This window comes from Mauremys reevesii, linkage group 1, assembly GCF_016161935.1.
Source record: "Mauremys reevesii isolate NIE-2019 linkage group 1, ASM1616193v1, whole genome shotgun sequence".
In the NCBI taxonomy this organism is placed as follows: Eukaryota; Metazoa; Chordata; order Testudines; family Geoemydidae; genus Mauremys; species Mauremys reevesii.
The window spans coordinates 251,023,035-251,048,807 of record NC_052623.1 but is presented as its reverse complement, the minus strand read 5'-3'; the positions used below and the strand labels follow the sequence as shown (position 1 = coordinate 251,048,807).

The 25,773-nt window shown below is 43.9% G+C and overlaps 1 protein-coding gene across 12 annotated transcripts in view; it reads left to right on the top strand.

The window, feature by feature from the left end:
* Positions 1 to 25,773, top strand: part of ERC1 (ELKS/RAB6-interacting/CAST family member 1) — a 562,177-nt gene that overhangs the window by 181,093 nt on the left and 355,311 nt on the right. For all 12 annotated transcript variants that reach the window (XM_039546718.1, XM_039546709.1, XM_039546701.1 and 9 more), the window contains 3 exons: positions 12,813 to 12,950; positions 14,489 to 14,629; positions 15,458 to 15,598. In XM_039546718.1, the coding sequence (XP_039402652.1) occupies positions 12,813 to 12,950; positions 14,489 to 14,629; positions 15,458 to 15,598 (420 nt within the window). The remainder of the gene's footprint in view (positions 1 to 12,812; positions 12,951 to 14,488; positions 14,630 to 15,457; positions 15,599 to 25,773) is intronic.

Sequence of the window (25,773 nt, the reverse complement as noted above, 5' to 3'; positions counted from 1 at the left end):
ACACTTAATAAGGTGCTTACTAGAATAGCAGTCAATTTTTTAAATATAGTACTTTGCCTGTCTTAAGTGCCTTTATAGGATGCTGCTCTGGTTGGGGTTTTCTTGTAGGTTTATTTACTTTCTTTTGGACTTTCTGTTTTAAAACAAAATTCAAATGAGTCTTTGGTAATGAACAACTTTAAAAATAAAGTGGGTGTGGTGGTAGAAGGAGAAGAGCTCACTTCCAAGGGGGAAAAATAGGTAAAATTAAAATATGATATCCTGGCCCTAGATAGAATAATTGAGATGAATTGAACAGTCTTATAATTTTGTTTGTGACCTACACTAAATAATTGACCACTACTATCTAGAGCAGTTGACCTGGCCTGAGGGATTTGGAATGAGGGAAAGGAAAGATCAGGTATCTTCCATTCAATGTAGAAGCAGCAAAGAATCCTGTGGCACCTTATAGACTAACAGACATTTTGCAGCATGAGCTTTCGTGGGTGAATATCCACTTCTTCGGATGCAAGCAGTGGAAATTTCCAGGGGCAGGTGTATATATAAGCAAGCAAGAAGCAAGCTAGAGATAATGAGGTTAGATCAATCAGGGAGGATGAGGCCCTGTTCCAGCAGCTGAGGTCTTGCTTGCTTATATATACACCTGCCCCTGGAAATTTCCACTGCTTGCATCCGAAGAAGTGGGTATTCACCCACAAAAGCTCATGCTGCAAAACGTCTGTTAGTCTATAAGGTACCACAGGATTCTTTGCTGCTTCTACAGAACCAGACTAACATGGCTACCCCTCTGATACTTGACTTCCATTTAATGGTATCTTTCATTTTAGTGCCTTAAATCCCAAAGGATCCCAGATTGCTTTGCAAATTTAACTGATAGATAAAAGTAATCCCTGTATACATCATGGAAGTGGAGTTATCCCTGTGGCATAATTTGGCGACTCTTTAATGGCACTCAGCACCAGCCGATTATATGCAAAGTAAAGAAGTTTACTGAGCTTATTAAATCCAACTGAATCTTGCCAAATAATCTAGACACTGTTTACCAGATTGTGGGTGGGGGAGGGAGAATTGCATAAAACCACTCAAAATTGAAAAAGTATTAAAAATCCTACTGCTTCAACAAGAGGATGTAAATTCCAGGGCCCTACAGTATGTGTTTCTTTCTTCCTGTGAAGGTACTTATACCACTGTAATCCTCCTGTACCCTGAGATGCATAGGGTGTCCACCATTTCTGCCACATATTTTGGTCTTGTGCTGGTCTGTTCGGGCATCAGATTGTCGTGTTGATGGATCTGGCTTCTTTATTTTTTTTTTCTACATAATATTTCTCTATCTTACCCCTCTTTCCAGGTGGTATTCATATTATCACTTGCTGTGGAAGTCATGTTGGTGGCCTCTTTAAAGCATGTTATAAATAGGTCCATTGTTGTCTCCTTACCATATTTGATGTCTTAAATTGGTTTGTTCTACTTATAATTTCTGATAAGTGGATTCTGGATATCTTCCACAGACATTTACTTTGGAATGAGTTGATCTTATCTATTTCTGTTGTAGATTTCCATGACTTTGCTCCATAAAAGAGGACAGATATGATTCTGTTTGGCTCTGGCACAAAAATATGAATTTTTAATCACGCTACTTTTCCAAATCCTTTCAATTTTATGGAAATTGCTGCTTTTGATATTTGTTGCTTGACATCTAGCATGGTGGCACCATCATTGCACATCTCACTCCCTAGCTAGGTAAAAATGACATACCACTCAAAGGTTACCTTGGGATAGTGTTAGCCATATATTTTGTCTTCCCCTTGTTGATGAACAAACCAACTTGTTTTGCTCATCTGCAAAAAACTGATTCTTTCTTCCATTAAGGGATGTGTTGAGCTAAGCAGGACCAATGTTGTCAGCAAAAGCAAGGTCATCCAATTGTGCTTTATCATTTGTCCATAAAATTTCTCAATGCAATGTACAGAGATAAAATCAGTTCCCTTCTCATACTTAGTTTGTTCATCCTGTTTATACACCCAAGGATCGCATTAGCCCTTTTTGCTTCAGTATCCCACTGGGAGTACTTGTTGAGTTTCCTGTCTGTTATGACCCCTAAATCCTTTTCATAGTCACTGTTTTCCAGTATACAGTCCTCTATTCTGTAGATATAACTTGTATTCCTTGCTCCTAGATGCAAAACTTTGCATTTGGCTGTATTAAAATGCATCTTCTTTGAATGGGCCCAGGTTTCCAAGTGCTCCAAGTGGCTCTGTATGACTGACTGCCACTTTCCTCATAATTATTTACCACTCCACCAATACGTGTAAGCTGTACATTTTATCACCAGTGATTTTATATTTATTTCCTGATCATGGATGAAAATATTGAATACCATCAGGCCCAAAAGCAATCCCTATGGAACCTCACTAGAAACACCCTCATTCAATGATTCCCCATTAACAGCTACTTCTTGAGATCTGCCCATTAAGTTATTAATACAATTCTTGTGTGTTCTGTTGATATTTTATAGTGCTGATTTTTAAATCAGCATGTGGTATTAAGTCAAACATCATACCAAAGTCTAAATATATTACATCTATGCAGTTATCTTTGTCAACCAACTTGTAATCTAATTTTTTTTTAAATTAAATCTGGTTTCTTTTAACAAGACTGATTTTCCATAAAACCATGTTGACTATAATGAATTATATTTCTGTCCTTCAATTCTTTATTGATTGAATCCTTTATTAGCTTTTCTGTTGTTATGCCTGTGCTTGATGTCAGGATAACTGATTTATAGTTACCCGGGTCATCACACTTGTCCTTTTTGAATATTTGCACATTAGCTTTCCTCCAGTCTTCTTGAATGTCCTCCGTATTCCATGATATATTAAAAGTTAACATCAATGAGCCAGAGATTCCTCAACCAACTTTTTTAGGACTCTTGAGTGCAAGTTGTCCAGGCCTGCAGATTCAAAAATGTTTAGCCCTGGTAGATGATGATGATTACTATCCCGCTGAGTTATTAATGGATCGCGAAGTACTTTATCCTCATGTTTTGGTGCAGTGCTTCAGCAACTGTTCTTCTACATGAGAGTCCTGGAAGTAGCTTCTGTTTTGATCTTAATACTCATAAAGCAGTCAGAGTGATATCTACGAAATGACATAAGATACTCTCTGCCTACTTTACTTTCATACATTCAACATATTGTTTCTCCATTGCACTAGCCTCTGCCAGCCTAGGAGAGAAGGAATGAGTTATCTTAAGTATTTGTTTTCAACTGAAAGATGCAATCTGTCAGTGAAACCCTAATTCCTTTTTAATTATGGAGAGGCGATAGGTATTCCAGAACATAAAAAAGGCAGACTTTTTTTTTTTGCTTATATGCTCACTGCTCTCGATATAAAAGCCCCACTAAAAGTTAATGCAGCTTCAAATATGACACGTGTGGCCCGTGGGCACTATACTATTTTTGATCAAATTTGTGGTTACTGAAACAAGCAGTTTTGAAGATATTGGCCATAGAAGACTGTTCAAACTGTGATTAAAACCTTTTTTTAACACTTTTATGTCATGTTTTAGATACCAAACAGTCTGTCCAAAAGACTTCAGATGAGGTTGTGTAGGAAGACTTTGAGATCTAGTGCACTAAACTATATATGAGAAGCTGAAAACCACATTTAAAAGTACTGTCTCTAATAATATCTAGCTCTTACATAGTAGTTTTCAAAGCAACTGTAGACCCCAAAGTACCTTTCAAAGGAAGTAAATGTCATTATCCCCATTTTACAGATAATGACACTGAGGCACAGAGAGGTGATGTTACTTACTTAAGCTCTGGGACAGCATTTAAGGATCTTGGGGACTTGTAAAGCTTGGTGACATTTCTAGTTTTCTTTTGGAATTTTGCTGGAGTGTTGTCATAGTTTTTTACAAAGTTTTCCAGGCAACTATAAAGTCTCAGTGTACTCACAGATTACATTTCTGCATACAGTAAGGTCCAAAGGAGCAGGTTTCTTCTCCAAGAGACCTTAAGAGATTTGCAGGAAGGGATCCTATGTTTGGTCAGAGGTCATGAGGGGAGAGAGCAGGAGACCTACAGTGTCTCTAGTGGCCAAAGATAAAGCAGAAACTGGGTGAGGCTTGCTGCAAGAGGCAGCATAAAGATTGTCACTTGCACTCATGATCAGAGCTTTATGAATTGTGTAGGAAAGGTGCCCTCCTCTGTGCAGATCTCTTAACCTTCTCCTGGGCAAACAGCCTAATTAATAGCATTCATAATGTACCAGATGTTCCTTTTCTGTCAGAACGTACAACAAAAGGGACCACTAAAACATCTTGCAAGCAAAACAAGGGCTTAAGCAACCTCTCCACCTCCTTCTAATTTTATTCTTTCAAATGAGGTCTTATTGGCGGCTGGTCAACATTATGTCCAGGTTGGTCTCTAGCCAACCTGCAGTATTACAATGAACAATCTTTAGACCCTGCAGATTGGAGACTTCATAGATTCTATGAGTATTGACTCAGATGCTGCCCCTTCTAATTCCTGGGCTGATATTTTCCTCAAGTGTTTGCAAGAAATGGTCTAGTCTCCTTGCGCTTGGAATGCTGGCAATTAGGACCTTAAAGGCAGAGAAATCAGTTCTGCCTGACTAGGAATAAATCCCCCAGGTTGAAACATAGTGCCCAACAACGGGGAATGTTGATAAAAAGCCAAATGAAAGATTTCAATAATTCTTTACCGATGACGGAATTGGTATGCAGAGCAGATGATTCCAGCATGCACCTTACCAGTCAGCATTAGTTGTTCATCAGTTCCTGTCTTTTCCTTGGAAAATTAGAATTTACAGTAGGAATAAAAGCTCTTGATAATCTAATGATAATGATATCTCTGTTCTCATTCCAGTCTGGAAAATATAGGGTAGAAATTTACATTCCTTATGTTGAAAGGCCATTTTAGAGTAAACTTGATACATGTGAAACTGTTTCTCAGTTCAAATTGCTGATGCAAGCCCCCAACCCTTTCCATCTCCCAAGGAGGTGTGTAGACCCCAGCAAGTTCTGTTTCATTCTTTGTTGGGGACATGAAGTGTGAAGCATGTTTTGAATACTTGGTCTGTTTTTGTTGGTTATATAGTCATTTGCTTACCAAATATTTTTAGTGGGATGGAGAGGAAGGAAGATGAAAGCAAATATCCTTAATGTGTACGTTGTGCAATCCTTTGACAGGGGTATGTTATGTTGCTCGTGGAGCCAATAGATAGAGAATGATGGTCAATTTTTATTCCATTGAGCAGTTGTGTGGGTAGAAACAAGGGATGTTTTTGCCCAGTTTTTCCTTGAGAATGCACAGTCTTGGAGAACCTATAACTTCTGTTTCTGTATATGTCATTTCAGTTCAGGTTTTGGGGAAGATTGGAATAAAGATAACCAGACTTTCATTTAATACTATTTCAAAAGGGAAATTTGTTATTGAATGTGTGGAATTGGACCTAGTTTCCCTCCATAAGCCCATCAAGTGGCTATTTGCCATTTAAAATTTTTTTTTAAGGATGCATCCTTATTAGGGACCAGCCATTGTTTGACTCTGGAGAGAGCAGATCTGTTTGAAGCACACTTTCTTTTGCCGATGGATAGCTATTAACATGGTTTAAATATTTAATTAATTTTTTTATTTATGGACTAGGACTCTGTTGTGCTAGGCACTGTGTACAAACACAGAACTAAAGCCAGTCCCTGCCCCAAAGAGCTTATAATCTAAGTATAAGATAAGAAGCAGCAGATGGATACAGATAGACCGAAGGGGCAGTACAAGGAAACAATGAGACACCATTGGTCTACTTGATAGACACTGATTAAATATGCCTGGTAGGTATACCAGGTATATTTAACCAGCTTCTTCATTTCCCCCAAATGTGCAAAACATGAAGACTGGAAGAACAGAAAGTTCTTTTTCAAGTGCTTGTATATGTCCATTATCATAGAATCATAGACTATCAGGATTGGAAGGGACCTCAGGAGGTCATCTAGTCCAACCCCCTGCTCAAAGTAGGACCAATCCCGAGACAGATTTTTGCCCCAGATCCCTAAGTGGCCCCCTCAAGGATTGAACTCACAACCCTGGGTTTAGCAGGCCAGTGCTCAAACCACTGAGCTATCCCTCCCCCCTTGAAGAGACACAAAGGGAGGCTGTAGTGTATGTGTGTATTGTGCTTCGATGCCAGAACATTTTCTCTTAACACCTCTTGGGACAGCCCCACCCATTCCTGGCTCCTTATGAGTCTCACAGAGAGGGTATAAAGGACAGAACAGCCCGACCTCTCCTTCAGTTCCTTTTTACCCTCTGTGGTAGCTAGTCAGTACTGCGTGATCACAGCCTCACTCCTTGTGAACAAAGTTGTGTTTCTTATTTTATTCTTACCTACTGGTAATGTTTTTCATTCACTAGGTGGTTTTTCTTCCTTATTTTTCTTTTTCATCACAGTTCATTTTTTTTTTAAGTCAGGTGGAACTTGCCTGATACTGGGAGATCCTATGACAAGGTCTCTAGGTTTCAAGCCTTGTTCTGGTTGTTGAAAGCCTGTGCTTGTCAGTGACCCTCATTCATGCTGTCTACAGTGCCTGGGTAAGGGCCACATAAGAGACGGATGCTTGATCTGATGGTGCTTTTAGACTAGGACTAAAATGTTGTGGGAAGAGGCCTTCAATATATTCTTATAGAGACTGTCCTTAAACCAGCATCTATGCCACCTTGGTCATCCAAGGGGAGCTCATTGCTGAGCCATTCCCAGTGCTCTTCCAGCTTTACCAGCAGATGGAAGCCACAGGAGAGCCCAGAGAACATGGGAGCAGTCCCGGCCTCAGAAGCATAAGAAGAAATCAGTATCGCCTTCCTCAAAGTCCAGAGTGCAGGACTCCTACACAGTCATTTCAGTACTGAAGGAAGCACGCTCCCTTCAGCTTGCCACTCCTTTGTACTGGCTCATACTGATTCTCACAGACCTGAGCCATACACTCCAGTGCCCTCCAAGAGATTGTCAAGACCAGCTACTTCCCTGGTTTCTCTGATTCCATTTGAACAGTTTTACCTACATCAGGCTCACTAACTGAATTGGAGAAGCCATCAGGGCTGGACTTAGGGCTACCCCCAAAGAAAAGGAGGCAAAAAAGCTTGATCTCTTGTTAGATTTTTAGATATGATTATTTAGTATCACAGCTTGCAAATAAGCTGCCAGAAAGCTCTAGGGAACATTTCCAGTCCTAACTTCCCTTTCAGCTGCATGGCTGTGCAGCTGCCTATTAAGCCCCACCCAGGGGCTCAGGGCTGTGGCGGGGAGAGCTGCCCCTCCGCACTGGCCCCAGCATGGACCTGCTGCGGCCGGGGGAGTGGCACCTCTCCCGCCGGCCCCAGCATGGACTTGCCACTGCCAGGGGAGAGGAGCCCTGCCGCCAGAACTGCTGCGGCCAGGGAGAGGCACCTCTCCCCCAGCCCCAAGCTGCTGTGGCGGAGTCCTCTCTCCCCGGAGCAGCCTGTACCCCAAACCCCTCATCCACGGCCCCACCCCCTGCATCCCAACCCTCTGCCCCAGCCCTGAGCCCCCTCCCAAAACCCTCAGCCCCAGCCCCACCCCAGAACCCGCACCTCTAGCCAGATCCCTCATCCCCCCGCACCCTAACCCTCTGCCCCAGCCCTGAGCTCCTTCCCACACTCTGAACCCCTCAGTCCCACCCCCACCACATGAATTTTGTTATGTGCACCAACATGAAAGTCATGTGTCACACATCACCTCCATATTGGTGCACATAACACAATTCATTCCGCACATGGACATAAAAAATTAGAGGGAACACTGTTCCAGTCTCTTGTTGCAGAAAGTAATTTGGTCTACTGTTCGTCTTTGTAAACTTCCCTGGAGGTGAAGGATTCTGCTGGCAGGGCTCTGTCAACAGCAATGACTATGTGTCTTTCCTCTTGGTTGCAGTCATTGGTCATCCTTGTGGAAGTGCAGTAAACAGATTATTTCCTTTTCAAGGGCTATGCCTTATTCTCATCCAAAACAGATGAAGTTTAATACACTAAAGGACCCTAGCAGTCCTAAAGTCCTTAGGTTTGTACACATCTGTTCTGAAGAGAACTAGGTATTGTTCTCAATACCAGCTGAGGAAGCAGTATTTCTTCTGTCAGGCTGATCATTTCAGAAGGAGGCCGAGGTCTCAGAGAAGGAGGCCTCCATCCCCTACCACCTCATTCTCATCATCCAGACAAACATAGGCCTTCAATTTCCCTGCTTGACTTCTATGTGGAGGAGAGCATACTCACATGAATCTTACTGGCACATTCCCTCCCCTCCAAGATAGGTTATGCCATTTCCTGCACGCATGGCACGTCATCACCTCAGAAAAAATGGGTGCTAAGCACAGTGCAATCAGACATACCTTGCATTTGCTGTCCCCCTTTCCTATATGCCTTCCCTGTCCTTCAGGGACACCACTTGTGAGTCTGTGTGAGGACAAGAAATGCAGACTCTGTGTTCTTTGGGTGTTATAGAATTGCCTCCACTTTATCAAGGCACAGGTGTTTATTCCCAATAGTTTCTAATGACCAAAGCCAGAAGGGGTCTCAGACCCGATGCAGATCTTTGGATCCTAAACAAATACATCAAGAAGTTAAAGTTCTATGTGGTGTCCCGCACTACTATTATCCCTTCCCTAGATCTGAGAGACTGGTATACTGCCCTTGACTTACAGGATGCCTACTTCCATGTGGCAGTCCACCATGGTCATAGGAGGTTCCTAAGGTTTGTGGTTGGTGAATTGGTAATGATTTTTCCTATCTGCCCTCTGATCTGTCAACAGTATTGAGGGTTTTCACCAAGTACATGGCAGTGGTAGTAATCTACCTCCATAGATGTCTAAATGTATCCTTACCTGGACAGTTGATTGGTTCTGCGTCATTCCAGATGTCTGATAGTGTAATGGACAGTGGTCTCTATCTTATTGTTCAGCATCCTGGGCCTGAAAACAAAGGCAACTCAGCATTATCTGCTCTACAAATAGAGTTCATTGGAGTGATCCTGGACTTGACTTCTGCTTCATGCGAGATTCCAAACTATTTGAGCCCTCTGCAGATTGCTCAAAGATCAGTCACAAACCACAGTGGGGAGCTGCCTCAGACTTATAGGTCACATGGTGGCATGCATATATGTGACCTTTCATACCAGGTTCCATTACAGAGCAATGCAAGCTTGGCTCAAGTCAGTCTATCACCCTCAAGTTTCCCATCTGTATAAGCTTGTGTGTGTCCAGGACAGGGCATTGTGGTCTCTGAACTGGAAGATGAGCCAAGATCACATGTTTGAGGGAGTCTCTCCCTTGCATGATTTTGTTAATGGTGGGAGCACATTTAAGTCTGTTATTGAGTGTCCAGGGAGACTGAAATGTCTCCCTGGACACTCAGTAACAGACTTATTCAGAGTGGCAATTCTTCAACAAAAAAACTTCAAAAACAGACTCCAACAAGAAACTGCAGAACTGGAATTAATTTGCAAACTGGACACCATCAAATTAGGCCTGAATAAAGACTGGGAGTGGATGGGTCACTACAAAAAGTAATTTTCCCTCTGCTGATACTCACACCTTCTTGTCAACTGTTGTAAATAGGTTGCTTTGATTGCATTGGCCTCATTAGCACTACAAAAGTAATTTCCCCTCCCTTCACATTCACCTTTTCTTGTCAACTGTTGAGAATAGGCCACTTCCACCTTAATTGAATTGGCTCGTTAGCACTGACCCTCCCCCCCCCCACACACACACTTGGTAAGGCAATTCCCATCTTTTCATGTTCTAGAATATATATTCTGCTTACTTTATTTTTCACTTCATGCATCTGATGAAGTGGATTTTAGCCCATAAAAGCTTATGCCCAAATAAATTTGTTAGTCTCTAAGGTGCCACAAGGACTCCTCGTTGTTTTGCTGATACAGACTAACACGGCTACCGCTCTGAAACAACTATCAGAGTGGATTATCAGCTGCATCACTGTGTTTTGCTGCCAAGGACATAATGCCTCTTGAGAAACTGACAGCATGCTCTACAGAGGATCATTCAGCTTCTGCAGCATTTGTGGGACATATCCTTATTCTGGATATTTGTAGGGCAGCAATGCGCTCTTCCATCCACATTGCTTAGTAGACACTAAGCACCTACTGCTGCACAAGGGAAGAAGCAAATGTGGGGAAAATAGTCATACAGTCCCTCTTCCGATGAGACTTGAAACCCCACCACTTTGAGAACAGTTTGGAAGTTAGCTACAGCGTAATGGACATATGCAACACATCTTAAAAAACAACAGTTTTGAGAAGGTGAGTAACCATTTTATTATTTTTTTTACCTAGAAATACAAGGTTCATACTAAGTGTAGTACTCTGCCACTTTCTGTAAATGCAGATAGATGGTTCTGCAGTAATGAGGGGGTGCAGTAGTCAAATGTTATAGTGTAGCTGAGATGTCACATGACCCTGGTCAGACTAAGTTCATGCAAATGAACACATGCCTTTCAGTTTGTGTGCCGCCTTGGCCAGCTGGTTAACACATGTCTGTGTTTAGTTGCTTAGCTGTGCCTCTCCTGCAGTATCTTGCTCAGAGCAGAAAGCATCTGTGTGCACTGTCTGTCTCGCCTGTTGGAATCTTGCTTCCCAAAGTGTTTCCCCTTCAGAAGTAAACAGGAATCTAAGAATAGCTCTCACATCTCTTTGCAGTGTATTTTCATTATTGGCTATTTAAACAGTCAATCTTTCTAGACAGCTGATGGAACTCTGAAAGCTCATGAGGTTGAAAGCAGCCACATGGACCACTGTATAGGATGTTACCTGGCTCAGCTGAGCTGCAATGACATCTGTAAGAGCATATCAAGAGAAACTTTTCTTTCAGAACCTCTTGAGTTCATTTTGAGGCTTATTCTGTTTAACCCCCAGGTGTCACTAGTGCTACATGCAGATACTAATAAGGACTTAATCTGTACAATGGAGTTTAAAGAAGGGGGAAGCTCCGGTTTTCTCATACTTATGTTTCCAGCAAGTTACATACATATCTGTCTCTCTCTCTTTAAAATATGTCCTCAGGTGACATGTGTTGTGCTCACATTTAAATTTTAAGTATAAACTTAGGATATGGCTACACTTGCAGCTGTACAGCGCTGGGAGTTAAACCTGTCTTCGTACATCTGAGTAGGGAAAGCGCTGCAGTCTGTCCACACTGACAGCTGCCAGCGCACTGACGTGGCCACATTTGCAGCATCTGCAGCGGCATTGGGAGCGGTGCATTATGGGCAGCTATCCCAGCATTCAAGTGGCTGCAACATGCTTTTCAAAAGAGGGGGGTGGTGTGGAGTGTGACAGGGAGCGTGGGGGAGAGAGAGTGGATTTTTGGAGCCGACACTGTGTCAGCAGCTGCCTTGCAAGTTCCGACTCCCTCCCCCACCCCTCTCTCACTCACTGAAAGCAAACAACAGCTGTTTGTTTTTTTCCTCACAGACCAGATAAGCAGCCGCTCCGAAACGGACACCCCCCCCACCCCCACCCGCCGCGCTGCTTCTCTCCTCAAGCCCCCTCCTTCCCCCTCTCTTCAAGCAAACACTAGCTGTGGGCCTTCCAAAGGGAGCCCCCCCGCCTCTGCTCATTCACAGCAAACAGTGGCTGTGTTTGTTTTTTTGATAAGCAGCTCCAGGAGCCTGGAGTTCACGACAAAACAAAGAGAGGCATCACAACAAAGCAAAGAGCAGGACCTTCACTTAAAAGGATTATGGGAAGCTTCTGGAGGTCAGTCACAGTGTACTAAGATTATTCCCTGTTTACACTGGCGCCCCAGCGCTGCAGCAGCAGCAGTGCTATACTCTTTATTCCTCTCGTGGAGGTGGAGTACAAGCAGCATTGTAGCCACGGAGATACAGCGCTGTATGTGCTTTGCCAGTGTGGACGGGGAGTGAGTTACAGCGCTATAAAGCCACCAACAGCACTGTAACTCTCAAGTGTAGCCAAGGCCTTAGATGCATACTGATTGCTAATACTTTAATTCCCCTCATTTAAAATAAAAATGGTTTTCCTAGTATAGATGGTCTCATGGGCAAGGAGATCTGCTAGCTTTGTGTTTGAGGTGGGAGGACAATGATTGTGTAAACTTTTTTGCCCTAATTTCTAAACATTTAGGTGATGGTGTACGTAGCCAAGTGCCTCCCATTTATGTTCAGAAAGAATTCTTGAACTACTCAAGACTACTCACTAAATTATTCCCACTGATGTTCAGTTCTTTGATATCTGTAGTGATGGTTCTTTGAACATCTCCTTTTGGAGTTTATTCAGTTTCCCAGTTACTTTGACAATATTTTCATGAATATCAAAAGTAAACTTTTCCTTCCTTTCTTTCAGTACATTACACCTAATCTTACCATCTTCCAAGATTGCAAATAATTGCTTTCCTTCATTGACATTGTTACTTTGAAAGTATTTTTACACTGTGCTGTTGCTCAGAGTTCTCTTTCGTAGATATTAAAAATATTGCTCCCTGTCTCTCCTCAAGTGCTCTGTTCTTGTGCTCTAATTCTTGAATCATATTCTTTACCATTAACTGTATTTTCTGTTTTGATATAGGATTCTAGGAGATAAATCCCTGCATGTGAATTTGAAACTGTATTTCCCTTTGCTAAACACTGAATACTCATGTTGCTGTTTTAACAGCTGTGTATTTCTTGTAGGAACATATTATAAAGCTTTTTATACCATTAAACTTGTTCATTCATACTCTTCGTAATTGTCTTTTCTTAATTAAGATTGAAAATCTCCAGGAACAGTTAAGAGACAAGGAAAAACAGATGAGCAGTTTGAAGGATCGAGTAAAATCCCTGCAGGCTGACACCACCAACACTGACACTGCCTTGACCACACTGGAAGAAGCACTTGCAGAGAAAGTGAGTGTAAAGGGCACAAGTCCTTTAAATCCAAAATTCATTCTGCTAATCATCTCTGTAAATCCAAACTACTTTGGCACTGCCTTGAATTCTAGGTAACAGAAGAGATACCTTTACGGTGTAGCTGGACATTTACTGTTCTCTAGGAGCTGTGGGAGTAAGGGCCTCCATCTGGATGCTGTTAATCCAGGCGGAGCAGCTGCTGTTAAGCATAATGGATTTCTCACTAGAAGACATCTTAGGATATTTTGACTAGCCAGCCATGTGCTGTTGACAGGCCTAATTTGAATTAAGGCAGCAGTACAGTTCTCAATACATATGCTAGGGATAGGACTTGTGGGGAGGGCATTCTGTAGCATTGTCTTTACAATGGCATGTTGTAGGGAGTTACGCCTCAAGCTGCTACCCCACTAATTAGGTCCATCATATAACTCTGTATGAAAATAATTGCTGCTTCTAGTGTGCTAATATTGTATAGACCTTTGTGGAGTATTGCTTGAGCTGTCCTCTTTTTCTGCGGTGCATCTTTAGCACTGCTGCTGGAAGGCACATTCTAGGTGACAGGCCCTGGATTCTTCACCTTTTCAGGTCAGGCTGATGTCTTATTTTTATTTTTTCTTCTTTCATATGTTTCGTAGTTTTTTATTTTTTGGGGGGGGGTGTCTTTTTTTTTTGTTTTTTAAGTTCATTATCTGAAGCTTATATTTTTGGTTCTCAAAACTAAATCACACAGAACTCAGTGATCCTGATGTAACTACAACCCAGTCTCCTTTCTTTGCTGTCCTGTTGTTCTCATTGCATTTTTCATTCTTGCATAGCAGGGGATTGTTGACTGAGGGAACAGCTGGGTCTGTTCTGTTCCTAAAGGGGATCTCTTTAGCATTACTGCATATTTTGTCTCCGTTCCTTCAGGGAGAGGGCCATGGCTCCCTCAGTCTGTCAGACTCGAAATACAAAGCTTTGTTGGTGTGCTTGCTTGCAGTTGAGACTTATTTTATAAATAGAATACACTCACATCACATCAGCTTTTAAGCTTGATGAGCATCTGTTGATGCTTGGTGTATAGAAGAATTGTTTTTATTGCCAATCCCATCCCCACATTGGTTTCATGTCTCACATCTTGTATATTGCATCTCTTTGGATGCAAACTTTGGAAAAATAGGATTTGAATAAGTAAGAGTGTAATGCATGGTGCTTCTTGCTGCCAGGTGACCTGACTGAACTTTGTTTAGTCAGCAGCTGGATAAATGAGATAATACGCTAATAATATTATTAGACATTCAGTGATTGGAAAGTTTGCAGTAACAAGCAGCCTGGGACGACTTAATCATGAAACCAGAGAAGTTTCATGATATTTTCTTCCCTCCTGAGGTCTGTTGGAGGAGAGTAGAGACGACCAGCAATATTCTGCACACTTTCTCCCCTTAAACTAATAAGCAGAGATGTGGTATGATGTCTTCTCAAAAATAAGCAAAATTTTTACCTGTTAAGCTGATTCAAAGGGATTTTCATCACAGGGTACTGTGTTCTTTTGTCAGGAGCGGACTATTGAGCGCCTGAAGGAGCAACGGGACAGGGACGAGCGAGAAAAACAAGAGGAGATTGACAACTATAAAAAAGATCTTAAGGACCTGAAAGAAAAAGTCAGCCTCTTGCAAGGAGATCTCTCTGAGAAAGAGGTTAACACTAGCAACATTAACCTTCTCTGTTGTTAGTTGTTTATTGTAAAGGGGGTGTGTTTGGGGGGAGAGGATGTTCTATAGACTTGATTCTGCAACATGTTTATGCACTGAAGAGACACTTGTGTCAGACCTTTTGGTGTGGCTCACCACGTTGTCCCATTAAATGATGTGGTTTGATCATTGGCATTCCCAGTGAAATTGGGAGTTGGTAAAGTTGTTGGCAGCACTTATCTGGATCTCAGTAATTCTGGAATAGAGCTAGTTAGTGTCTATTAAGTATACTGAAGAAGATGGGAGAAAGAGGAAGGATTTATTGACGCTGTGCTTTAGAAGTGCTGCAGATCAGTGACATGTGAAACTACAATCAGTAGACAGGACAAATAGTGTCTTCCCAGCTCGCTGCAACATATATGCCATCTTCTCATTAATGCAATTTTGTATTTATATATATGAAAAGTTGCGAATTATGGAGAAAGTAGGATGGGGTTAGTGAATTCCACACCCTAAGCGCTACCACAGTAAAAACATGAACATCATCTAATTTATGATACAATGAAAATAATAATGCTATTTAAAAAAAAAAAAAAAAAAAACTTCAGTCATGTCATTGCAACTGAATTTTAAGGGAGTTTTGACTGGGTTTTTTTCCTTACCCTGAGAATCTGAAGTGAACCAAGCTGTCCTAGGTTATTTTCCAAAGCGGGAACCAGAACATTATGTCTGGAAGAGACAGGAAAACAAAGACAAAAAGGAAATTTAAAGTCGTGGTATTGTGCCTAATGATCATTTACCCAATAGCAGTTGTGTTCTTCTTGCTTGTTTTAGGCTTCCCTGTTGGATCTGAAGGAACATGCCTCATCCCTGGCTTCTTCAGGACTGAAGAAGGATTCCAGACTCAAGACGCTGGAAATTGCATTGGAGCAGAAGAAGGAGGAGTGTCTGAAAATAGAAACTCAGCTGAAGAAGGTAAAAATTCATACTTGCTTCACTGATTTACATGCATATAGGAAACTCTAGTGCAGTGTTAAACAGTCTCATCTTTGCCATTCTTCCTTTTTCTACTGTACAAAATGAAGCAAACACAATCCTTTTGGTTAGTGTCAACAAAGAATTGAGATACCAAGGTGGGATTGTTGGATTCTTTTATCAGTAACCTGGGCTGCTGCTTATACCCCCTACAGTAGGACAGCTGTATTCCAGAAGTCCTGCAGGACCTCATCTATTTGCTTTCTGCTTCAGTTCTGTCTATAAACCCAGCCTACCACCTTTAGATACTATATCAATGTATCAGTAATGATTATTGGGGAAACATTTAATATAGCTGAGAGCCCTATAGGATTGGTTATAGAGATTCTTGTTCGAATGCTTTCTCATGTCCATTCCAATGTAGGTGTGTGCGCACTGTGTGCACTGCCGCCGGAAAGTTTTTCCCTCAGTGATATCCATTGGGTAGGCTTTGGTGCCCCCTGGAGTCATGCCCTCATAGTGCCATTATATAGGGTCCTGCCAACCCGCTGCCCCCCAGTTCCTTCTTACCACCCATGACGGTCACTGGATCTTCTACTCATCCTTGTATTCGCACAAGTACTCTCCTCAGTGGACTTTTGTTTCTTTTCCCTGTATATAGTTAATAGATACTGGTTAGTTGTACAGTTTTAGTGTGTGTTAGTCGTTAATAGAGTCGGATTCTGCTCACCGGGGTTTCGCCGGCACCAAGACGTGCCTTAGTCTCTGGGGTTTCAGTTGTGTGAGGCTTGCCATAAGCCCATGCCAATCAGTGACCCCCCACTCTGCTTACCTTAAGTGCTTGGAGGAGTCTCATCTGTGGGAGTGCTGCAGGATTTGTAAAGGGTTCAAACCTTGTACCAAAAAGGACGGGGACCAGAGATTCAAGTTCCTCCTTATGGAGATGGCTCTCTGTCCTCCCTCAGAGCCAAATCATGCTGACTCAGCACTGAGCACCTCTTCCTTGGTGAGAGACAGGCAGCATAACTCAGCCTCTCCAGCACTGAGGAAGGACTTTATGTCTGCATGCCAGGACTCTCGAAACCATCAGGGCTTTCCGGTGCAGAGGAGATCTATGCCTCACAGGGACACTTGGCACCGATCTCAGTCACCAGGGCCACAAGAGAGGCAAAGAAAAACGAACTGGAGACATCCCCAACTCCAAGACTTGTGAAACAAGCAGAGTGAGACCCGTGCTGGGCCATTTGGACTCAATCGCTGCCAACTTAGTACCGTTGCCTCTGGACCAGGGAAGGGACCCCTCGAGTCTGGTACCGTTGGACTCTCCTCCAAGGTAGAGCCATCAGAGTGCAGCTCTAGTGCTTCCATCCACGCCAGAGGCATTTGAGGCAGCAAGGGAGCTACTGTCCTCCCTGTACCGCCATCCCACACCAGGCATGAATTGGCATCTGAAATGAGAGCGGCTATGGCACTGAGGCCCCAGGTGCTATCGAAGGGAAAACCGGTGGTGATGGCACAGCACCCGTCTCCCCCCTCCCAGCACCGCTCTTCGGCACCAACCAGTATTTCTCTTCTGTGGTCACCGAGGAATGACTCCTCGCAGTCAGACTCTGAGGAGGATTCCTACACCTCCTGCAGGAGCTGGCACTGGTCTGACTGCCGATACCCGATGGCTGATATGAGCCCAGGGTTCCCACCAATGGCCTGGCCAGTACAGTGCAATAGCCTTTATGGAATCCCTGGACTTTCCATCCAGTCCAAGGCTCTCAGTCACGGAGATTGTACTCCGTTGCGTGAGAGGGTAGAGCTCCCTCAGTACAGGGATCAGGACTTGGTACTGAGCCAGGAAACGAACCAGGTGCTGAAGGACAGGAAAAAGGCCCTGTAACCATCATAACTTCCTCCTTCCCTGATGAGACGGTAGCGGGCACTTCAGTTGCATCTACTCAGGATGACCACAGGGAACACCAGGAGTTCCTCAGGAGAGTAGCCCAGAACCTGGGAATCCAGGTGGAGGAAATCTCAGAAACCTCCCATTCCCTGGTGGACATCTTGGCCCTTTCAGGCCCATCATGAGTTGCTTTGCCTCTGAACGGTGCCATTCTGGAACCCATTAAGGCCCTGTGGCAGACTCCAGCCTCCTTGCAACCCACGGAAAAGATGGTGGAGAAAAAGTATTTTGTGTCCCCAAAGGGATTTGAATATTTATACACCCATCCTCCTCCAGGGATTGCTAGTGGTATCAGCGGCAAACAAATGAAAGAGGCAGGGACAGCAAGGGCCTCCCCCTAAGGCCAAGGACACCAAGGAGTTTGATCTCTTTGGCAGAAAGATCTACTCCACAGGGGAGAGGGACCTCCAACTTTGAATTATCAGCCAACAGGAACTCTGGAGACAGTGTCTGGATCCATCCTCCCCAAATATTGTGAATTTTGACTGTCCCACTTCTATCAGGTGTGGGCCTATATCACCTCAGACTGTTGCATGCTATGCACAATGAGACTGGGATACACCCTGCAGTACAGTTCTTCCCCTCTTTCCCACCCTCCCTCTCCATCCCTCTTCAGGGACCCTCTCAAGAGCAGCTTCTACTCCAGGAAGTGCAAACGCTCCCGCAAGTGGGAATGGTAGAGGAGGTTTTCTCCGTAACTAAGGGGCAGGGAGGTTTACTATGCTTATTTCTTTATCCCGAAGGCCTATGGCGGTCTCAGACCTAACTTGGACCTGCGAAACCACAACAGATTCAGAAGAAGCTGAAGTTCTGCACTGTCTCCTTGGCCTCCATTATCCCCTCTCTGGATCCAGGAAACGGGTATACCACCCTCAACTTGAAGGACGCCTACTTCCGTATTTCAATCTTCCAAGGCCACAGAAGATTCCTCCAATTTGTTGTGAACCAAGTATACTACCAATTCACTGTACTTCCATTCGGTCTGTCAGCAGCCCTTCGTGTTTTCACAAAGTGCATGGCAGTTGTCGTGGCTTTCCTAAGGAAACAAAAGGGTTCAGATATGTCCTTACTTCGACAACTGGCTGATCAGAGGTCGGTCCAGGGCCCAGGTGGAGGTAGACATACTGCTAATACTGTCAACTTTTCTGAGGTTAGGCCTGTTGGTAAACAGGCAGAAATCAAGGCTGTTCCCCATATAAAGGATAGACCTCATAGGGACAGTGCTGGACTTTTCCAGGCCAAAGTCTTCCTTTTGGAGGCCTAGTTCTGGGCCCTGCGCTTGATCTTAGCCTCAGAAACCATCCATCAGCACAGCAAGAAGCTGCTTGAAACTCCTGGGTCATATGGCATCATGCACTTATGTGGTGAAACGCACAAGGTTGCAACTCAGACCTCTTCAGGCCTGGCTAGCATCAGTATACCAATCAGGCCGGGACTTCTTGGATATGGTGGTCACACTTCCCCCTTCAGTGATCAACACCCTCCTATGGTGGATGGATCCGGTGACAGTATGCGCAGGTGTCCGATTCTCAAAACTGCATCTGTCAATGTCTCTAGTCACCAATGCTTCCCTGTTGGGTTGGGGAGCCCATCTGGGGATTCTCAGAACTCAGGGTCTCTGGTCCCAGGCGGAGCTCTTGCTACACATCAACATGTGGGAGGTCAGGGCGGTGTGCCTTGCCTGCCAAATGTTCCAATCCCAGCTGGAAGGCAAACGTGTATCGGTGCTTACAGACAACACAACAGCGATGCTCTACATAAACACACAGGGTAAAGCATTCTCCTCTCACCTATGCTAGGAGGCTCTCCACCTGTGGGACTTCTTCATACTCAATCCACCTCGAAGCATCCTACCTCCCAGGGCACACAATGAGCTAGTGCAGCAGTTCTCAAACTATGGGTTGCGACCCCAAAGTGGGTCGTGAACCCGTTTTAATGGGGTCACCAGGGCTGGTGTTAGACTTGCTGGGGCCCGGGGCCAAAGCCCCATCACCCTGGGCTAACACCAAAGCCTGAGGGCTTCAGCCCTGGATGGCAGGGCTCAGGTTACAGGTCCCCTGCTTGGGGCTGAAGCCCCAGGCTTTGGCCTCCCCCAGCCCAGGGTGGTGGGGCTCGGGCTTTGGCTTTGGCCTTGGCTCCCCCACCTGGGCTGATGGGTCTTGGGCTTTGGCTTTGGCTTTGGCCCCCCTGCCTGGGGAGGCGGGGTCTCGGGTAGGCTCAGGCTTTGGTCTTCCCTCCTGGGGTCGTGTAGTAATTTTTGCTGTCAGAAGGGGGTCACGGTGCAATGAAATTTGAGAACACCTGAGGTAGTGGATCACCTCAACGGATCGTTCTTCAGTCACAAATGGTCTATCTGCCCAGACCTCGTGAAGGACATTTTTCCAGAGGTGAGAACTCCCTGGATAGACCTGTTCGTGACCAGACACAACAAAATGTCTGCAGTTCTGTTCCTTGCAGAATCACAGCCCAGGCTCGCTCACGTACGTGTTTCTCTCTCCTTTGGAGAAGCCATCTCTACTATGCATTCCCCCTCCCCTCATGCCTCTCAATGGAAGGTTCTGCTGAAGATCAGAGAGGAAGGAATGAAACTGATCCTGGTAGCCCTGGCCTGGCTTCACCAACATTGGTTCACCACCTTCTCGACCTGTTAGTGGAAAAACCAGTCACCCTACCTTTGCTTCCGGATTTCAGCTCACAGGATCACAGACTTCTACATCACCCGAAGCTTGAGTCCCTCTGTCTCACTGCCTGGAAACTGACCCCCTTGGAGCTAGCATGCTCCGGTCTGGTTTGAGAAGTTCTTCTAGGGAGCAGAAAGACATCCACTAGGGCCACGTACCTGGCAAAGTGGAAAAGGTTCTCGGCCTGGTCAGTGCAGAAAGAGGTCTTGCTCACCCAAGTATCAGTACCATGTATTCTGGACTCTCTGATGCACCTGAAGCAGCAAGGGCTATTGGTGTCTTCAATTAGGATCCACCTGGCTGCAATTTCGGCTTTCCACCCATGGGTGAATGGCAGATCCATCTTTGCAAACTTGCTCTGTAGTTGTTTTCTCAAGGGGCTGGATAGACTGTATCCCCAGGTGAGACAGCCGATCCCGCCCTGGGACCTCAACCTGGTATTGTCAAGGCTCACAGCTCCTCCATTCGAACTCTTGGTAACATGCTCTCTATTCTGCTTGTCCTGGAAGGTGGCCTTCTCGGTGGCCATTAACATGGCCAGAAGGGTCTCGGAAATTAGGGCCCTTACTTCGGAACCCCCATACGCAGTCTTCTTCAAGGACAAGGTCCAACTGTGCCCTCACCCAGTCTTCCTCCCAAAGGTAGTATTGCAATTCCACAATAACCAGGATGTTTTTCTTCCGATTTTCTACCCAAAGCTGCATGCCAACAGGCAGGAACAGAGGCGCCATTCACTACATTTCAGGTGAGCTCTTGCCTTCTTAGAAAGGACTAAATCATTTAGGAAGACTACTCAGCATTTCGTGGTGGTGGCGGCAGACAGGATGAAAGACTCTTAGTCTCAGCCCAGACAATTTCATCATGGATCACCTCTTGTAGCACGTGCAGATACAATCTGGTGAAAGTCCCTGCTCCAGCCCTGACGGCACACACCACAAGGGCGCAAGCATCTTAAACCGCATTTGTGGCACAAGTTCCAATCCAGGGTATCTGTAGAGCGCAACTTGGTCTTCAGCCCACACTTTTGCAACTCACTATGCTGTCACTCAGCAGGCCAGAGACAATGCTGTATTTGGCAGAGCCGTGCTACAGTCTGCTTGTCCTTGAACTCTGAACCTTCCTACTGCATCTGCTTGGGAGTCATCTACATTGGAATGGACATGAGCAAGCTCTCAAAGAAGAAAGAACGGTTGTTAACCTTCTGTAACTGTTCTTCGAGATGTTGCTCATGTCCATTCCAAAACCCATCCTCCTTACCTCTCTGTCGGAGTTAAGCAGCAAGAAGGAACTGAGAGGGTGGCGGGGCGGCAGGACCCTATATAGCAGTGCTATGAGGGCGTGACTCCAGGGGACACCAGAGCTGACGTGACAGATACCAGTGAGGGAAAAACCTTTCTGGCGGCGGTGCATGTGGCATGCGCACACCTACATTGGAATAGACATGAGCAACGCATCCTGAAGAACAACAGTTATGGAAGGTTAGTAATCATTTTTGTTTAATGTCTAAAGAGACAGCAGTAATGGAGAAGTTAGAGTTACAACAAACTACTTATGCAGTACTATTGCTGACTGGATGAGCATGCATGAAATAAAGCTATTCTTACTGAAGAAAAGATTGTGAGAATTAAGTTATGCAGGTGAAGTGGTTGGGAATGTATTACTTTGTACTGCAGTGTGCCTACTGAAATTACACTCTCAGCATATACCAGGGCGCTTCACTTGGATGGAAAGAGTAAGGGAAGTTGGTTAACTCCAGTGAAACACTTAGCTAAAAGATGAAGATTGTTACTTTGCAGTGCCATGACAATACCTCTCTTTAATTCCCTCGGGAACTGATTGTGCTCACTCTCTCCACTTTAGAGATCCCTATGCTGGATAGGAAAGTTTATGTAGGAGGTAGCCAAGAATGATACAAGGAGACATTGGGTCAGATCAAGAGCAAGATATTTTTGAAATAATCCATTCTCATTTTCAGTAAATTATCAAGAAAATCAGTTCGTCTGTGATCCTTTTCCTGAGGGTTAAGAATAAGAAAATAGTTCAAATGTAAATTGCATTCAAAATCTGCAAAGGGTGAACTGAACTGTGATAGGTACTTGTTTCTGAGGAACAAATAGGGAGCATTAATTTAGTTTATTGCACATACAGGCAAATATACTTATCTTCAAATTGAAGAAAATCTGTGACTTTCCATTCTGTTAGAATGGTAATAATTCTTTCCTGTATAAATAGGGCAGTTGCTTGTTAATTGTATCCTGAGGGAAAGGGACTAAGCAGAGGAAGGAACTGGACAAGAGAAGAAAATGTGGTGGTGGGGAGGGTGAACTAAGGGGGTGGGTAAACTTTTGGAATGTACAGGTAAAATATTAAAATCTGTCATTGCCTGTTGTTGTGTGCTGTGTCATACCCTTCCACTATTATTCCTGGGGGAATTTCGCGCCATTGCAACGCAGCAGAAAAATGCCCCCATCCCCCACAGATTCTCTTTATTTTCTGCAGAAAATGGTTTCTGTGGGGAAGCAAAAAGAAGCTTCACCTTCCCCAGCAGTTCAGGCATGTCTGTTTGGGCAGCCAGGGGAGAGGTAAATCACTGGGAGGAGGAGGGACTGGGGATGCCCCTGCTGCCCAGGAACATGAGTCCCATCTGGGTGGGAGAGGAGGACGGAGACAGAATTCCCCCTTCTCTTCCCTGCATAGTGCAGCCAGGTCTGGGTAAGATCAACAGTCAGAAACTTTCCCTGGCTGCAGGAAGCGCTGCACTGTGGGGTGTGTGTGTGTGCATGGCGGGGGGCTGGCTGAGGATGCATGGGGTTGGGCGGACAGGGGGAGTAGCTCCCATTACAGTGACCCCTCCCCTAAGCCCCCGTTGTGTCAGGAGCTCTCCACACCCAGAACTCCCCCACTGGACCCCCACCCCACTGAGCCCCAACCAGCTGCACCCTAATCCCCCACCTCACCAAGTCCCACTCCCCCAGCTCCTTCCCACAGCCCTAACTACCTTCACCTGGACTCCTCTGTGGAGTCTCATTACCTCTACACCCAGAACCCCCCACCAAGCCCCTGTGCATTCACATTCCCCCGCACTGAGCTGCCTGCACCTAGATTGCACCACACAGAACCCTGGTACTCTTGAGGGAATTCTGCACCAAAATTTTAAAATTCTGCAAAATTCTGCACATTTTATTAGTCAAAATAACAAAGTAACACAATAACAATATAATCACACCATTTTCAATTATTTTGGTAATGTATTTAAAAATACTTGTCAGCAAATAATTGAAAATGCTGTGATTATATTGTGTTATTTTGACAAAATATGCAGTATTTTAAAATGTGGACAGGATTTTTAATTTTTTTGATGCAGAATTCTCCCAGGAGTACACCATGAACTCAGATATACCTCTCCCTCTGTATTCTAACGACCTGCTGCATGCTGAGGCACTTGTGCAATTATTGATTATGCAAAGGCCCCCCAAAGTTGTCTCTTGAGCTCTATTGAGCAAGGCCTGGAATGAATTTCTTCTCTGGGTGCTATTTTCAATACCTGATTCTGTTGTGGGTTCTCTGTGATCGTTTCTCTTTGTGCCATTACATTCCTTTCATGCTGTGAAAAGAATTTCTGCCTTTCCTTCAAGGTGTTCCTAGCAGTTGGCCCATTTCCTTTCTCTCAGCAGGTTCTGAATGCTTACATCAAAGAAGAGATTCCAATCAGGTGCCTAGATCTGCTTAAGTATAATCTTACCGAAGCTGTAATTGGGATACTTTCCCTGTGAATGTATGAAAGAGCAACCTTACATGAAAGTCTTCTGCAGCCGCTAAATTCATGTCACAAACACTGATTGTTGCTCAGAAGATATAGCTAGAAGGCACTTCTATAGTACATATTATAGTTATGGATATGTCCAAATATTTAATTAATACCCCCTCTCAGTTCCTCATAACTTGCTGAAATTTTCCATGTTTGGTATTAAACCAGAGGTAAATTCTTTATAATTTAAGTAAAATCCATTTGATCCATTTTTGCCTTTTATAGAAAAGTGAAAAAATACCCTTTCAAAGTAAGTTTTTAAGATCCTTCCCTCCCCCTCCAAAGTGCAATTCAAGTGGCCGTTAAAACAATTTGACATTTTCAGGGTGGATTAGCCTCTTCTATGTGTTTGTAAAACAATTAAAATACATAAACCAGCTCTGACTGACAAACATTTAAAAACTAAATTTAAAACCACTTTAGTATCTTGTGCTAATGTTGGGAGCTAAGATACTGTTTTAATTATCATAGCTAGTTAGTATTGCAGGTAAAGACTACATAGAAAACTTTCAATACAGAATTGAATTGGAGAAGGGGAGAGAGATCTTCTTGTGGTCAGTAATAAACTTGTGAGGTCCTAAGCTACCGTTTCAAAGCATAGGAATAAGAATTTGAGTAAATACGGGTACATTTGCATATAGAAGATACTGAGATCTGTAATGACATCTACGGGAGTAGTGGTTCCCTTTTTTCCACCACCTTTTGCTGAGATTAGAGCCACACTGGTCTTGTGCTGCCTGAGAACTCTATATGAGTGTGTCTCTCTCCTTGTGGAGTTCCTAAACTGCACAGATCAAGGGAATTTCCTTTCAACACAACCCAATTGCAGTTTGAATAGTGGTCTCTCTCTTGTCAGAATTGTTTCCAGTCCATAATTTAAACAGTTTCAAATAAGGTGAAATATAATGTCCTAAAAGTCATGACCGTGGCATCAAAGGTGAAACTGTTGGGCTGTCAGGTGAAAGAGATTTAATCCTTTGTCAGTCCTTTTGAGAAATCTTTTGTTAATCTCTAAACTTTATGAACTCCTTTGAGAAATCAGCATAGTCACTACAGGCTTCCACTTCTGGTGTGGAAGGTATTTAACATTATAGTAAAATGGAGTAGTCTCCGTCACTAGAGTGCGAGCAGTGCTGCAAAGTTATTGACATCACTTATATTTTTTTCCTAGTTATGCAGTCCCCTGAACTCTGATTTTTAGGAGCCTGATTTTCATGGTTTCTATTTGTTTCCTTAACAGTTACTCTATTTTGTCTGGATTCTTGTACTCTTTCGGGGTAATAACAATAGTTAGCCAATCTGAATGCAGCTATTTTCATAATCAGTGTATCCTTATTTTTCAGTAATGGTCCTGTGACTATACAGACCTCTGTATTCTGAACACTCTGTTCCCTCTGCCGTCATTCACTCCTGTACTGAGAACTGTTGAGCTGTTTGCCAACAATACAGACAAAAAAAAAGTGGGAGGACAAAGTAGTACAGGAGCTTCTGAATGCTGAAAGGGCAGCATGGTCTCTCTTGAGTTTGCATTCCAATGAGCTAGGCTTATGGACTGGGGCTCCATTTTTGCTGTGATGAAAGAAGCTGAAGTGTCAGGGTAGGTGATAAGCCATATGGGGCCCTGGTCCAAAAGTTTCTCTTCAGAATTGTTTGCCTCTGCAGAGCTGTGCAATAGCACCTTTAGGAAAATTTCATTTTCAAATATATATGCCTCCCTCCTACTGGGGGATTGTTC